General features: G+C 46.0%; 4 protein-coding genes across 5 annotated transcripts; 1 reads left to right on the top strand and 3 right to left on the bottom strand.

Moving 5' to 3' along the window:
* Positions 1-2,535: 2,535 nt before the first annotated feature.
* On the top strand, positions 2,536-3,838 carry GL218_03747 (uncharacterized protein; the record flags this gene model as incomplete). 2 transcript variants are annotated; one of them, XM_033580320.1, is made up of 3 exons in its annotated part: positions 2,536-2,841; positions 2,908-3,666; positions 3,779-3,838. In XM_033580320.1, the coding sequence occupies 3 exons, from the start codon at positions 2,536-2,538 to the stop codon at positions 3,836-3,838; spliced, it is 1,125 nt and encodes a 374-aa protein (XP_033437105.1). The 2 variants fall into 2 exon arrangements, with proteins under 2 accessions (XP_033437105.1, XP_033437106.1); XM_033580321.1 differs by lacking the exon at positions 2,536-2,841 and having other exon boundaries at positions 2,941-3,666.
* Positions 3,839-4,688: 850 nt separating this feature from the next.
* Positions 4,689-8,091, bottom strand: GL218_03746 (Protein PLANT CADMIUM RESISTANCE 3; the record flags this gene model as incomplete). Its single annotated transcript, XM_033580319.1, has 5 exons — positions 4,689-4,908; positions 4,965-5,079; positions 5,155-5,301; positions 7,246-7,409; positions 7,472-8,091. 5 exons carry the CDS (start codon positions 8,089-8,091, stop codon positions 4,689-4,691), a joined length of 1,266 nt encoding a protein of 421 aa, XP_033436224.1.
* Positions 8,092-9,539: 1,448 nt separating this feature from the next.
* On the bottom strand, positions 9,540-12,098 carry GL218_03745 (uncharacterized protein; the record flags this gene model as incomplete). The annotated part of the gene is made up of 1 exon (XM_033580318.1): positions 9,540-12,098. The coding sequence occupies one exon, from the start codon at positions 12,096-12,098 to the stop codon at positions 9,540-9,542; it is 2,559 nt and encodes an 852-aa protein (XP_033437108.1).
* A 1,113-nt stretch (positions 12,099-13,211) lies between these two features.
* GL218_03744 (uncharacterized protein) lies at positions 13,212-16,037 on the bottom strand (the record flags this gene model as incomplete). Its single annotated transcript, XM_033580317.1, has 1 exon — positions 13,212-16,037. One exon carries the CDS (start codon positions 16,035-16,037, stop codon positions 13,212-13,214), a length of 2,826 nt encoding a protein of 941 aa, XP_033437107.1.
* Positions 16,038-16,107: the final 70 nt, after the last annotated feature.

Here is a 16,107-nt window from a genome sequence, read left to right as displayed (position 1 = left end):
TGAATTTGTACGGATATTGATGTTACCGTTACCTCCATGTGACCTGAAGCTTGATGGCGGGGCAGGAAAAGGCGCGATGTTACAGAGCGAATCGTAAATTTAAATGGATGCCTACCTGGTACTAGGTATATTCCTCAGCTGAGACATCTAGGTTAGTGTACTTTCTTTCCGGCGATAACATTTCAATCTCAAACTCTAGATATTCCCACGCTTAGTTTTATGTCGTTCCTTGATAATATTCCACCTTCTAACATTCATTCTTGTATCTAGCCCCTACTAAACTTACAATGCCGGCTATTACAGACCTCCCTACAGAGTTACTTCAGCTTATTGCTGGAAGATGCACGGCCCTAGACATTCTAGCGCTCAGCCGGACATGTCGAATTCTTAACGAAGCATGTAACACTGCTGCCGTCTTCCGAATGTCATTCCAGCTTTATGTATTATTACTTTAACGTACATTACCCAATGCTCCTAAGGTCTGGAACTGATTTCATCATACTAGCTTCCCGAACTTACCTCCACCACCTTTGGGAATAAGGCCGCATTGGTGCGCTTCATGGACGGCTATGTTGATGGTCCCAACAAGCCTTGTCAGCGCAATGAAGGTCCAAAGATGACATGGCTCTGTCTCGCCATGGCTGTAGCTCGGCTTCCAGGTGTCGAGGCAGATTTAGAAAGATTAGCAGAGCCAATAGCATCAACTGTTAAGGTTCGCGGGAATCTTACGCTGACTATGAGAAGACCGCCGCAATTAAGCGAAGACACGAAAGCATCTCTCCAAGGCCTGATCGCTTTACTTTCTACATTACCTATCTGGGGATGTGAGTATTGCATTCGTGTTATAGCCCTGCTGTCTCTTTAGGATATATTCACTGATGGCTTGCATAGACACAACGGCCTGCAATTCTGGCGTCTCTGCTATACTTGACAATTTATGCCCTAGTCTCTTTTCTCTATCTCGAGACTTAAATACTATCAGAATTGATCAGTGTATTGGCGGCGAGAATCCCCTACAGTTCGCTTTCTGCTTGGTTTTAAGTAAACTCGAAACGTGGTGCCAATCCAGAACGCACCGTTTAGCTATCGAGCTTCCAGTAACGAACAGTTACCTCACTATTATCAAGAAAATATACGACGGCAACACACTGGATCAAGGATACGACAAATTCCAAAACTCGTGGATAGGTAGGCAGACACATACGCTTCTTCTGATAGAACTCGTTGCGCGAAATATTTACTATACATCAAAAGGTAAGGAGCTCCGTATCTTATGTTTGCTAGAAATCGGATTGTTAATTTAAGGTTGCCGGATGTTAATAGAGCTCCCAAATCCAAGGAATATCAAATTCTTTGGTTCTTGGTATTTCGAAAGCGGCCAAGAAGAGGACGTTGAGCATGGTACATGGATGGGAGCTACGTCTCTACGCGCACGATTCCCACTTCCTACGCCTAGTCTTATCTCTGTTGGAGGAAAAAAGGGTCGTTACTTCTACCCCTTCGCCGGTGATGGATGGTGGTCATGGTATACCACGCGAGTGCGCGACCTAGCAAGGGAAGTCGAGGGAGAATGGTGTGGAACCTTCGTATACAGCCTACTACCGGGAGCTCGAGTCGGCCCTCCCACTATATTTTCCTTTTGCAAGACTAACATCGAGGGCGATACATACTCACTAGAGGCATCTAATGGAATAGATGATATCGGACCATTTTCTTTGCACGGCGAAGTGAATGCTTCGCCCGTGGCGTGCACCGTTCGTTTACGGGTTCAATACTCAACAATTACGATTGAATGGCAAGGTTTAGTTACGCCGTTGGGTATTTGTGGTGGTTGCTATATACCTGAACCTGAGACATCGGCATCGCGTGCAATTGGATATTTCTGGCTCTGGAAAAAAGAATGGTTAGGCGAAGCGAGTAATATATGTGATTGAGGGGCAACGCATTTGTTGTTAGAAATACCCGTTATTTCTTACTTGCCATACAAATGCATAGGTACCTTAGTTATATGATGTTAATCTATTATAGCCTGTACTTATTAGGTGTTTTTGAGATGAAAAATATACCTTTTTGCTTCAACTTATACTTTAGGTATTTGCTTTAGTTAAATAAAGAAGGCATTCAGAATTTACACCATCTGCTAACAGGACAAGGGTACCGAATTGTATAAGGAGCCGATGGGGTACCGTAATTATTACTAAGCTCCCCAGGTACCGAGCCCCGCATATATATTCTTTTCCACTTTCTACCCCTGTCCTTCTGCCCCTGGACAGGGGGTTGTGCATGTATCTTCGCGACCGGGCAGTCGGGTAACTTACAGTACCTAAACTTCAATTGTACAATCGCAACGCTATTTCAATAGAACTTTGATCTCCTCGCCGTCAACTATCGGCTTCCACTTCATCATCTATACTTATTGGTTAGGTACATATTAGTATCTAAAAATAGCCTATAACCTACACTATAATGTACTTTTAAGATATACCAACCAAGTCAATATTCGACCATTTCTTACTCAATATACCATCACCAAAGATGGAGTACGAACCTTTAGCCCCCAAACCCCAACCAGTGTTCGGTCAAGGTTTTAAATACAATGGTAGGCTTACTGTGAAAGGCATACCTCGTGTGGAGCCTGTAGAGATAAGGCGACTCCTCTTCGAGCCGGAGGGTGCCGATGAAGACCAACTTCGCGAATGGCGTACAGAGACGTTCCGAGTAGTGACGAAACCTTGGCTCGAAGCTCAGAGCCGACACTATGGCGTGGTGCTAGGGCCCGTAGACAGTTATTCAAAAGATGAGTTACGAGAACTCTTCCGCAGGGAATCTCTCAAACCTGATGTGGGTTGATATATATATATATTGCTAAATATTAATATGATGGCTCTACTAACCAAAAGATCTCAGTTCGGCGATATCAAGAGACAGTATCAGTCATTTATGCCAGGTCAGTTTGAGAAGATGAAGGCGGACTGGGAAACACAATCCTCAGCCTACAAAGAGTCATGTTTCTCTGGCCGTCGACAAGCAGACTTTGATAATTTAGCTACCTTGGAGGAAAAGCTTAACTTTGACATCGACATGTTCCTGGAAACTTATTACAGCGATCCAGATATTCTTCCAGATCCCATGCCCTTCCGTGGGATCAACTTCGACGTCGTTATGACAGCTATAGAGCAAATTAAGGGACTGCACTGTCAAAAAGTAGGTAACGATTTTCAGAAGATGCTCTGGGTTGGATGGGACAAGAAAGACGTCAAGCAGGCGTGCAAGGAGTATGCAACGTTGGCCAAAGAAAATGCTGCCGTGCGGCGTCAATTGAAAAAGCAGCATACCATTCTTGCGCACGAGAAAAAGCTTGAAAAGAAGGCGGCGTCGCGGTTACAACCTCACCGAGAGTACGTGGCTAATGCTGTGCGTAACCGCGGGCTCGAAGGTTCTTACATAGTTGAGGCTACCCTCATAGGAGTCCAACGCGAAGCTGGCAGCAGTTGGGTAGAGATCAGGAAGACTATGTTGAACGATGTATTCGAGGCGACTTTTAACTTCATGCCTGCAGCGGAAGGCGTAATAATCCTGGCACAAAATCCCGACGACATTGACAGGTACATTCGTTTAGTCGAACCATTGCGCAAAGTGCCAGCACCGGCGGTCGAAAGCGATAATGTGAGTTTGAGTGGATCTCAACTAGGTTCAAAGAGGAAGAGAGGGCAGAATGAAAGTGTAGAACAGGATAGAATCGATGGAAGCTCCCAAATCTCTAAGCGCATGCGGTCAGATATACCAGCGGTCCCCGAGGGATGTACCAGATATTATATACATTGGCGCGGCACCGTAGGTACTACTTCGTCGGATATAGATGTAACCAAGATATTGCGTGAAAATGGAGAGGGCGAAAGCTGGATCGACTTCACGGAGGGCGAGAAAGCACAGTTTATCGCCCATTTAGAGACCCCACTCATGGCCGAGGTTATTCATGGTTACAAGATCCAGGACCGAAATATATATGAAGCTACGAAATGGGAAACTCGGCCCAAAGGATCAAGACACTGTTCATGGGGGTGGATAGAGTAGATAGAGCTTTGGGGCGATCGAAGGTCTTCGGTTCGTTCGATATGGATCTGAGCGAACTTAAGGTGTAAGATAGTCGTGTTATGATATTGGATATATATACCCTTATAGTGATTGGAGCTTAACGATGTTGATAAGTTCATACGATGGCATACTTAGTACTTGACCTTGGGGAGCAAAGTACGGATTGAATTGAATTTCAACAAGATACGACTATGTTTGAAAACTACAAACAGGCCATAGACTACGATGGATGCTTATTCTCTAGGCTAATAAAAGACACATCTAGAACGATTGCTATTTCATTTGTGCGGTTCTTATATTTAGACAAACTATAGTTCCGCGTATAAACTCGTTCCGGCTTAATATTTCAGTCCTTTCCATCTTGGGTATACTTATCAAATACATTCCACCTACATATCTCAATAGCACATGCTGTCATTAAATCCGACACGCATCTTTGCCCACAGCCCCTAAAAAGTCGTTCATAACCATGCCCAACCCGGGCCGAAGCAATTTCCAATCGCCGTTTATATTTACAAACATCCACAGAAATCCTTATATTTTAGTAATGCCAGTGATTTCGAATTAAGAATCAAAGATATGATGCCGAAAAATTAATGTTGCGGCGCGTATGCGGGCGCTGGCATTTGCATGCCTGGTTGCGGCTGGTAGCCTTGAGCAATAGGCAGGGCATTTTTTTGCCGAATCTTGACTTCGTTATCTTGTTGGATGAGAGCGCAGCACGAGCACCAGAACGATACACAGCAGTCGCCGCATCCGCTTCCCTTGATATCGTAGCGTTCACGGATCTCGGTTCGTTTGAGCATGCCGTAGCTGAAATAAAGATCAACACTGGAATCAACTTAAAACAGTTAGAGGGGGGAACATACATCCATCCGCAACCGGTGAAGCATGTAATAAGACCGTGAATCATGCAATCGCTGTTCATCATGTCGGCTGTCTGCATCGAGGGATCCCGAATTCGCTCGGAGGTTTGACCGAGCACTACGAAGGAAAAGAGATCGTGTTAGCTGTCTAATCTACTTATGTTCTATGGTCGATTAAGATCGGGGAACATACGGAGACATGGTAGACACCAGGCTAATAAGCAGCTCGAGCATGGCGAGCAATCGCATAAACTCGCTTGCCATTCACCACCTTGCTGGCCGTAGGCTTCTCGGGGAATCGCTTGCGGTTGTTGGGGTGCATGAGGATGCACATAAGGTCCTACTGGCGGATGGGCTTGCGGTTGTGCTTGAGGGTGTACTTGTGGATGAGCTTGCATTTGGTATTGAGGATCGCTGCCTTGAGGATACTGAGGTCCAGTATGGACATATTTCTCTTGACTGTCCATTATCGTGATATTTGCAAATGGACCAACTCGTCGAAGGTGTTATAATAGGGACAATATTGAACCGATTGGCTTTTTTGTTTGCGCTTGTCTTACACTGATTACAGGTTGGATAATATCAGAGATTGACCGGCCAGGAGAAAGATGGAGAAATTTTTAGAAAAGAATAAAAGACCAAACCTTTGTAAATCTTCAGCGAAGCTACTTTAGATTAATAAATAGGTAGGCAACGCGCTACCTATGTAAACTATCGAATAAACCCTTGCAGCCTATACAGACACTATACCCAGGTAATCTGGTAATGAAGGATTCATCTCCTGACGAAACACCCATCACATCACACTAGATCCACAATCGAGTCTCTGTTAGCTGCGGCTGAAGGAGCTGTGCATATTACCTGACTACCTACTCCGCCAGCGACGCCATAAGCGTAAAATGGTTCGCCGAGCTTTTTGGATAAGAATGAAAATCACCTCTTAGTAGGAATCGAGAGCACGGACATGACGATAATATCTGGCTTAATCGTTGGGGTCTATCGAATCAGCGTTGTAGGCTAAGAAAAATGAGTTGCTTGACCGCTTGCTGCGCCCGTTCGTCCGCTACAAAAACAGAAAAAAAGTCCCTATTCAGCCCCCAAAACCAGGGTTAAATTAGCGGCGTAAGGCAGAACTTAGACATGGGTTTAATCCCTAGGTACCCAGGCCCCCCTCCCTGCCCCAGGCGAATGTGAGTGAACCCTACGGGGCAATACCCCATTCTCGTAGAGCAGTTCGACCGTAGATCTGCTGATCTTGGCATGAACTTCACAATGTTGGTGTATCATTAATTCGAGGTACTTTTGTAATGCCGTGCGCAAGGATACTTATCGCCAAAAGAAAAAAGAGAAAACAATAGAATTAGCAGCGGTATTACCTATCGTAAGAGTCTAAAGAATATATTATAGTTAGCAGCATTGGATTACCTTTGTATAATAATATTTGAGAGAATATTATTCAAGTACCTACCTAGACACCTTGTTATGATTATCGTTTCACAGGGCTAGGTCTGCAATATCATAGGTATCTATCTGCAATACTACCCTCCCTCCTGACGTAGCCGAGCTAAATATAGCAAATCGTTAAGAACACATTAATAGTTTAGTCCATATGAAACAAAACGAGACGCCTCTGCACCTCTACAGAATACATACCAGCATAGTGGTTCTAATTCTAACGACGTGTCATCCTTGAAAAGCCCATCGGCAATAGTTGAGAGGGGAAAAAAGGATCTTTTGGTGGATAGGAGAACCTCTAGGTAGCAGAATTAAACCACCATTAATTGGAGCGAAGGTCACGCTAGTATCCTCTTTAAATCGCAATTTATAGCATTATAAGCAAGCAGTTATATTATTAATATTGGAGAAAGGTATGAGGTAGGTCTCCCCTAGTTTATTCAATCATAAGAATAACAGCAGGACTAGAACTAAGCTATGATAACCCCTCAAATATGTCATTTCCATGCTCCTAATAACTGCAAAGCGCAACTCGAGACGAGAACCGTGATTATAGCCTGGTCTGTATATAGACCAGCTTCAAACAACCTTTCAACCAACTTACAGCGTACTCCGTGATTAAATACAATTCCGCCTGCATGAGTATTCTCCTTGTCCCTATTCACGCATCCTAATTAACGCCCTTGGGTATTATTGAGAATTTTTCAAACCAACCAGAAAGAACAAACTAAGAAAAGAGAACCAAGAGGACCTTAGTCAACCTCCATTGAAATATTATCATCGTACTTCATGTAGGGTTCTTCAACTCGTGTGTAAAACGCGAATCTACCTCTGCCGATAGAATGTTCAACCTGGCCTCTTTTGCGATTGAACGCCATGGGTAGAACATCATAGGCGGTCAAGCCGCTAGGCATCTGAGGCTCCTCCGGAATGATGCTTTCTACTTGAGGGCTGACATAGCCAAGGGTTTCGAGTTGGTAGAAAGCTTGGGTACTAAGAAATGTTGTTAGTATTTAAAGACTGATGCTTGTAGTGCTGTAGATGGTTGAACTTACACGAAGTCAGAGCATCCACAGACTTTGCCATTGGTATCATAGTCAAATGAGAAGTACTGCATCTTTTTGCTGGTAATGGCCTCGAGGATCTGACCAACTTTCACAGAGGTAAGTAGTTTAAACATAAAACTACGAACCGACGATTTAGTCCATCCAGGGTATGTGCGAAACTTTACGCCCAACACTCCCAACACTCCCAGCTCGGCGGACCATTCTTCCGTATCTAGATTCATGGCGATTCGTACGCCCTTGAATTTGTCATGCGGAGTCACGAAGTCGACCTTCAACACGGTGTGTGTGGTAACTGCTATATTGTCCGAATCTGGGCCTTCTGTTTCTGGATCCATAAACTGTAGCAGGACTTCAATATAGAGCTTTGAGCACTCGATGTCAAGGAGTTCTTGTGGGATGCACTTAAGGTTATTGCTCGTAAGATTGTATCCAAAATCAGTGAGAGGTGGAGACCATTCATGAAGCTCCTTGCTGAGCTCCTCCTTGTTAATCTCCTCCTCTTGAATATCCTCTTGAATATCTTCTTGAATATCCTCCTTGTGAAGCTCCTCCGCGTGAAGCTCCTCGTAGGCTGTCACGCCGAGCTGCGGATCTGGATCCTGATCCATGGCTTGAATCGCTGATGCGCCTGTTCTCGGATTTCTTACGACAGAGATATGATAAGGGGGGGGACGTGATAGAGAGCACGAGCTGGGGTTAGCTTATGAGTACGGACGTCACTGTTCATTCACTGTGGTGTTGTTTGGTTGACCTTTAGTTTAGGCTTCGATCAAGGAAGGTAAACATAAGGTCTTGCCAGAAGTGAAATCAACGCCGAGTATTATGACTCAACTTCTGTCGCCGCCTGCGATGTTGTCCCTGGCGATTTGGATTTATGATATCCTCACCTTTTCGTGATCCACATGACAGTTTGATATTATCCCAACTCTACTAATTATTTAAAATAACATGCACCTGTACATTTGACATTTCTACAATGCGAGTAAGGACAGAGGAAACTACTTTGTCGTGTAAAGATCTAGGAGCTGCCTTCTAACATAGGACTAATGCCCAGTTCACATTCACGTAACTCCTTTATTCTACGTGTTTTGATGACCCAGTGACATGTTTCCTAATACATGTACTATAAACAGTAAATAAACCATCTAAATAATAAACTTCAAAGAAAAAGGTACGACTATAACTGAAAGTCAGTCAATCTCTCGAAACTATGCTTCTCTGTATGCTAAGTGGTAGCTTGACTGGCTAAAGGCTAGGTAATATAATGTCAAATATGTGACTGTAATTATAAGCATGAATGGTGTAGCGGTAACATTCAACCCTTCCATTTCTGATGTCAGGTTGAGCTCGGGGTTCGACTCCCCGTTCATGCATTTACTTTTGCAATTTTTTGCAACTCCACTACGCCAAGTGGAGTATTTTGAGTGAATTTTTTTTATAGTTGTGGATCTTATCATCTCCTTCGACACTAACAAATTCAAGCAGCTATTATGTTTAGCACTGGGGGGCATCTTATCTCATCGAGCGTTGGTTTAACCAGAGATAGAATCGTTAGAATCTCATATACAGATTATATATCACCGATATGTTATACTATACGTAGTAGACATATCAATTAGGCCCAAGTGTACTACGATATGGAATAGACTAATCAGCGACGGTCTAGTATTGACGACTTGGACTTGGTATGTATACGTGTGGTATTCACTTGATTTAAATGTATAACTAACTGAGTTTATAATGACATTGATTCAACAATATGCGTCTTTTAATACTAATATCAGAGGGGGTATATATACCACTTCATCGTGAAAACACCATTGCAAGAAAGCATTAGTACACAGGAACTGACAGCAATCTTGATATGTGACATAGTTAGGTACTTTTTATTCTCATTATAGCTGAACCTCATAGCTACATAATTACATACCCATCGTTTCCAATTCCGACCAATGTCATATCCAATTCATTCCCCAGTCCCAGTTCCAGTTCCAGTATTTGCAGCATATTCTCTCTCATTATTCATATCCATCATTCCCCTACACATTTATTCGTCTCATACGCGAAAGTATCCCGTGATATCATTCTCCTCGCCGCACTTCCTGCACCGGTGCAACACCTTGTCTGCGGGGTTGAGACCCGCCGGGACACCTGCCGAGGTACCAGCGATGTCCTTCTTCGGAGCGGGAATCGCACTCGCAGCGGTTGGATGAGCTACGGTTGCAGGTGTCTTGGTCTTGCTGGTTGTGTTGTCTAGGCTCTTGCGGCTGAGGTCGTCGCGCTCACCGATGTTGATGCCTGAAGGTGTGCCGGATGGGAGGACGTTGTACTGTCCGCCGTGGCTGGAGTCGCTCGACACACGGTTGCTCGAGCTAGTCGTGGAAGACTGGTGGTCGCGAGATGTGGTGGATGGAACAGTAGTAGTATTGTTAGTATCGCGCTGAGAATAGTGCTTTGCAGCAGCTCCAGCACCGACTATACCAGCAGCACCAGCAGCAGCTTTGGTACGGCTGTGGTTGTTGTCGTCCACAGTGCCTCGTGTGGCACTAGTAGGAGACGACGTAGCGACGTTGTGCTTGTTATACTGCTGGCTGTCGTTGACATTTATACCAGAGGGAGTGCCGGTTGGCAGGCTCTTGTAAGTGCTGCCTTGAGTAGAGTTCGTGGGTGCAGGACCGTTGGCGCCGGAGACCTCATATGGTGTTGATGAAGTGTTGCTGTTGTGCTTGCCAGTATAGTGAGCCGCAGCGCCCGTGCCGGCAACACCAGCACCAGCTGCTGCTACCTTAGCACTAGTGTGGTTATCCTTCGTCAAGACATCGCGTGTAGCATTCGGCGACGACAAAGCTACTACGTTCTTCTTGTCACTGTAATGATGATCTCCGAAGTTAACGCCGGAAGGAGTACCGTCTTGCAGGACGTTATACTCGCCGTGTCGGCTAGGGTCGTTGGGGGAGCGGCTGGCGCTGGAACCTGTCTGCGACAGACCCTGTGTCTTTTCATAGGGGACGGCGGTCTCTCCGGTGCCGGAAAACACTGCGAGTTGAGGCTTTCCGATAGTGTAACCAGTGTCCGATGGTTGCGTGGTTGCCTTTGACGCCGTCGTTGAATCGTGGTATGCTTGCTGGTTGGGGTGCACCTTATTCTTGTCGCTATCACCGTGGGCATGCTCGTGAGCAGCATAACCAGCACCGGCTCCCACGCCAGCGGCTGCGAGGCCGTAGCCAAATTTTGAATCGTCTCGTTGGTTAGGCTTCTCTGTAGTCTGAGAGGTAAAGGGGCGATCTCTCGTGGTCACATCTTCAGAGGGGGGGTAAGCATCGTTGGTAATCTTTGTAGAACCCTGGCTGCCAGGCTTCGTGTATCCGGCGGCGATAAAAGGATCCTTCGAATCAATCTTCTCATTAGGATGCTGATAAATATCGTGTGCCTTGTTATCTGTTATATCATGCTCAGATTCTCTAGTTTTCTTGTCATGCTTGTCGGCGTGGTTCTTCGCACCATATGCACCAGTAGCGGCGGCGAGGGCTACGCCAGCGTCCCTTTCTCTCAGTGGTCTGTCATCTTTACTGGGAACTGGTTCCTTAGGCTTCTCAGACTTAGTTTCCTTCTCACCCTTGTGATCCCGATGGAATAAGCTACCAATTTTACTCTCCTTTTTGGTATCTGCTTCATTGTGTTTACGGGAGGTAGACTCTTTCAGATCGTTTTCATGTTGATGATCTCGTCGCCTTTCGGCAAGTTCATATGTAGTAAGTCCTGCCGCTGCGCCTGTAGTTGATTCGCCTAACCCCTCTTTAAACCGAGAACCGTTGCGGTGGCTACTCTCGTCGTGGGGGGCATCGTTAGAAGTTTCAAGTGGGAATGCACGCTGCTGCTCGTGACTTAGAGGGTCCTGTGGATGAAGGGAGCCTTCGGTGGCTGTCTCAGAGCTACCGTGTCCAGTAACTGTGTTATAGACACCGGTACCGTGGGGAACATCGCCCCAGTATGGATCATCATGCTCAACGTTGCTGGTTTGACGTAAACCATTCCGAATGGTGTTACGATCCTCAGGTATTTGCTCTAGCTCTGTATTGCCTGGTTCAGTAGCGGTAGCTATCCCTGGTGCGGGTCCAACAGCACCAACGCCCCTTGCGCTGGTTTGATTTTGGGACGACGTATCCTCCGCGGTCGGCTTAGGATAGTAGTTGCTGCCGCTATGAACATTGCTATGACCATAGGCGCCAGTCATAACGCCAGGTTTATTCTCATTTCCTTGGTAGTTGGGTGACCTTGTTGTGGTATTAGTAACGGTGCTTGGTGCTACATCATTGTTCTGTAGAGTAGCATTATTTGGTTGAAAAGCTCCTTCGTTCACTCTACCACGAGTATGGGAGTTTGATAACAGGCTCGGATCTGTTAAACCAACACCCGAGTCCGTGTGTTGATGTCCCCACGCTGCCTTCTCTTCTTCACTCCAACCCCTTGGGTCTTCTCGCTTGTGTAACTTATTGTGTTGATGATGTGAGCCCGAGGAAGTTAAGCTGGAATCCTGTGTGGCGACCATGTCGTCTGTTGGGAAAGATCCTGGTGGGTGGGGTTCAGATTCTTGTGGAACGGTGTAAGAAGTCATTGCGAGAGTTGGATGAGTCGTGTTAGGAGTCGGTCTGTTGGGTATTGAATATAGTTAGAGGGTATCTTATGGCAAGTAGAAGTGTTTGGAATGTCTTGCAATATCAAATGTATTAATTTATTATAATTTCAATAACCCGAGAGGGTTCACGAGTCTTAAATACGTCTTACGAGCCTCATAGAGAGACCGGCCCATAGTTATACAGCTTGAATAGGTTACGCCACAGCTCCAATATCTTGCAGATCTTTCGCAAGTATGCTTCAGCTTTGCCCATCTTACATGATACCAGCAATACACATAGTCATGACATCAGACGTTAGCAGCGACCATGTTGAACATTTTAATGGCTTTGTCTCAGTCCGTTTTCGTTGTCCAATCAGAAATTGGGCTGTCGTGAACTAAGAGGTTGGTGCCGAACCGTCATAGACTAGAAGATCAATTTCGTCATCGGGGTTCTCGTCAGTTGACCCCAACTCACCAAGGCTTCTAGTTTTTATGGATAGATCTTGATCAGCTCCTATTTAAATAAGCTTGATTGCGTAGGTGGTGTTAGTTCGTATGACATCTGGTATGAGTTGTCACTTGTAAATATTTGAAGTTGACGTTGCGGCTCAAAGCGGAAACATAAATCTTGGCAATGGGAAGATCATCATGGGCTAGAACAAGTCAAGGACCTAAGAACCCAAGAGATACAAGGAATCCGGGAATCCGGCAGCTTCTAAGAATATATTAGGTTAGGTTACATACTATGTAGAGGGACTCAAACTTGTGCCTGTGTAAACGAGACCTCATAACCGCCGGGAGATTTCTTTTCCATTATTATGACCGTAGCCTACGTAATTTTAATACTATGTGCAGTAACTTGGTACGAGCGTCAAGTAACCCTTGTCTTTTGTCCTTGTTCTGACGAGACCACAACGCCCAAGCCAGTGAACACCCCCGTAAACAGTCCACCAGTTGCAAATGCAAAATAAAATTACACCTTGGATACCCTACACACAATTGACACTCAAATGAGCGTAGCTGTTGCTGTTCCAAAATTATATACTGCAATGTTCACCAAGGTGACGTCTTCACTAGGACCTAGAGGCCTATCGTGATTGTTGGTGTGTCTCACCTAACCCTTTCGTCTGCGCTCATGGTCTCATCTTCTACTTCATATCCATCTTCTTCAGCAGCTTCCCTGGCCAACCGTGCAGCATTCCACTCTGCATATTTGGGTTTATAATCAGGAGGTGCCACCCATTTAGGAATTAAGCCATGCTTACGTAGTCGTCTCCTATGTCTCTTGCGCTCCCAGACATTCATAAATCTTTCGTCAAATTGTGTAAAATCTGTTTTTGTAATCCAGTCCGAGACATCAGCAACCATATCTCCAATTTCTTCGCCAACCTTCCATGTAAACGCTCTTCCTTTGCCGCCTGTGGCCCATTCATCTAGCATGAAAGGCATCGCGTATGGAAAGTATGGCTCGTTTGGTGACCAATCACATGGTAACTCTGGTGTACAGTCGTAATGAGGCGTGTATAGGACACAGAAAGCCGACTCGAAAACGTACCATATGAGCATGACAAGTGTCAATAAGCCCAACTTCGTGAGTCTGAATTTAGGAGATTTTTGGTACAGGGCAGGGATGGAGAGTATAACGGGGGCGGGGTTAGGAACGGATATAGTCGTTTCGGATTTGGGATTGGGGATAGTTGGAATAGTATGATCCGGACCTTTCTTGTGCTCGGTATGCATAACCCTATCTTCTAGGCGTTCGATCCCTTTCTTCGCGGATCGAATGCCTAGAAGACCGGTCTTTAGCGACTTGCTCATCCTATCGTAAACCTGAAGCTCACGATCCCGTTCCGAGAGTTCTGGAAATTCAAGATCATTGTCAATCTTGTTCATGGTGTCGTTCACCATTTTCTCGAGTTCATCATCATCAATTTCCTGGTCGGCAAGAATCGTGTCGGAATCTTCAAGTGTGGAATCGTCTATTTGATTCGTACGCAGTATGGCGCGAATGTCGTCTTTGACCGACGGTGGTTTAGCAGTATTAATCAGAGGACGACGAGGCCGACGGCGTCTGGAAGCAGATCTAGCGCGACGAGAAGCCGCAGGAACCGAAAAAGATCGCGGCATTGATGCCTTTTTCAAATCTTGAGTATCATCATCCTCAGATTTAATGTGACCGACGTTCGAGGGGTCGCTAGAGCTCCTACCACGAACTTCGGAATCTATCTTCAAAGGTCGATTGGGGTCACCTAACGCCTTTATATCCTCTAGGCGTTCCTCTCGCTTAACTCTAACGGTGGCCGGTGTTTCAATATACGCTCCGGTGACGCGCGGGGTCGGTTGTGTCAATGGGTCAATCTTACTTGGGCGTGGCGTCTCTTCATCGATTGGCTCTGGCGGAATGGGCGACGGCGCTCGGACGGAGCCCTTCTCGGAGTAATTGTCGAGCGGTGCGAACAGTTTCATTTCGGCTTCGATACGGTCCGTAGGATCTACTTCAGAACCGGAACGACTGGTTTTTTTTTCTCGAACAGAGTCAATAGACGAATCCCTTGGCAAGCCTGTGAATCCAACTGTTGGCCTTTCTCTGAAGCTCTTAACTTCCAGATTCCTAGGTTTCCTTTCCTCTCGTGTTGGACGTGGGCGACTGCTTTCCCTACTCTCAGATGATACCTTTGGTAGAGTATTATCAGGAATGACAGGTTGTTGGATCTTCTCGGCAGGCGGGCTGGTACTTGTTGCCCGCGCGAGACGCCAAAGTAAGTCCTGTGAATCATTTCGTGGGAGTCTGACACTCTTTCTATCCTCTTCCACCTTAGTTTCATCTTCTTTCCCCGTCTCTTCCGGAGGCTCGTTGAATTTCTGGTTATTTGGGCTCCGGGAAGTAGTGACAGGGATGTTTAAAACGTGATCTTCTTTCGCCCCTGATCCTAGCTTTCCATCTGGCGTCTTTGTGATCTCTTCGGCCTGGAGTGAAGTCCTGCGTAAATCTTCTCTGTAGGGGTTCCTTCCGGTCTCCGGTGATTCCAAACGCGCCTCGGAATTCCTTATTCGGATTTCTTCAAGCCTACTCGAAGCCATCACCCGTTTAGATAACGCTTCTCTTTCTCGTGCCCTTATTTCGTCGAGTCGACTGTTTGTTCGCATAGATGAAGATATATCTTCTTCCGGCAAAACAACATTTGCAACCTCAATTTCTTTCTGCCGAATTTGATCGATCCGATTATTGCTGCGACGCGTATTGGGTGTACTCCTAACCGGAGAACTTGTCACACTTGGTGGCCGTCGGGTAGGTCGTTCGTTAGACTGACCGGCCCGAATGCGAGGACTATCAGAAACTTGGAGATCTCCCGCCGTAAAATCGGCGTTTAGATGCCAATTAAAGCTTTTTTCGGGTGATCGAGTGGCAAGTTCGTCGATAGGAGAAGCTCGGTCATCGCTAGCGGATTCATACTCGATTGACGGGATAGGAACAGGCGCGTTGGCAGGATCTTCTTTTCCTAACCTAGGTTCCCACTGGCTTTCTCTGCGACGCACTGGAGAACCTCTGAGATTACCATCGCTTATTCTCTTAGCTAGGCCGTTGCCAGCTTCTGGTACATTGGGCCTTACTCGAGTTTTGCCAAACAACCCGTTAAGTGGCCCGTTACCTGTGCTAAGTTGGTGGTTTCGGTCAAATCGTTGGAGATGACGCCCTAGGTCGGTGTTCGGACTACTTGTCGCTGTTTTTCGCGGAAGGGCGCCGTATGATTGACGCCCTAGTTGAGATTTTCGTGGAGCAGGACTAGGGGAGCCGTCAATACGTCCGTTCATCTCGGCACTGGCTATGTTAAAGGCGTGTTTAATGCTAAAGGTATCGTCGTCGTCGAGCTGGTCATCCACCTCCTGCTTCTTAGCCAGCGCAAAGGCTGATCTGAAGCTCATGGGTTGGCGCATATCGAGGGTTTGCCCCTGAGAGTTCGCTTGCTTATCTCTGGGGCTAGGCGAAGTTGTTAAAGGTGTTGTA

The sequence above is a fragment of the Daldinia childiae genome (genome assembly GCF_008694065.1).
Source record: "Daldinia childiae strain JS-1345 chromosome Unknown Scaffold3, whole genome shotgun sequence".
In the NCBI taxonomy this organism is placed as follows: Eukaryota; Fungi; Ascomycota; class Sordariomycetes; order Xylariales; family Hypoxylaceae; genus Daldinia; species Daldinia childiae.
The sequence above is the reverse complement of the archived record's forward strand: the minus strand, read 5'-3'. Positions and strand labels throughout refer to the sequence as shown.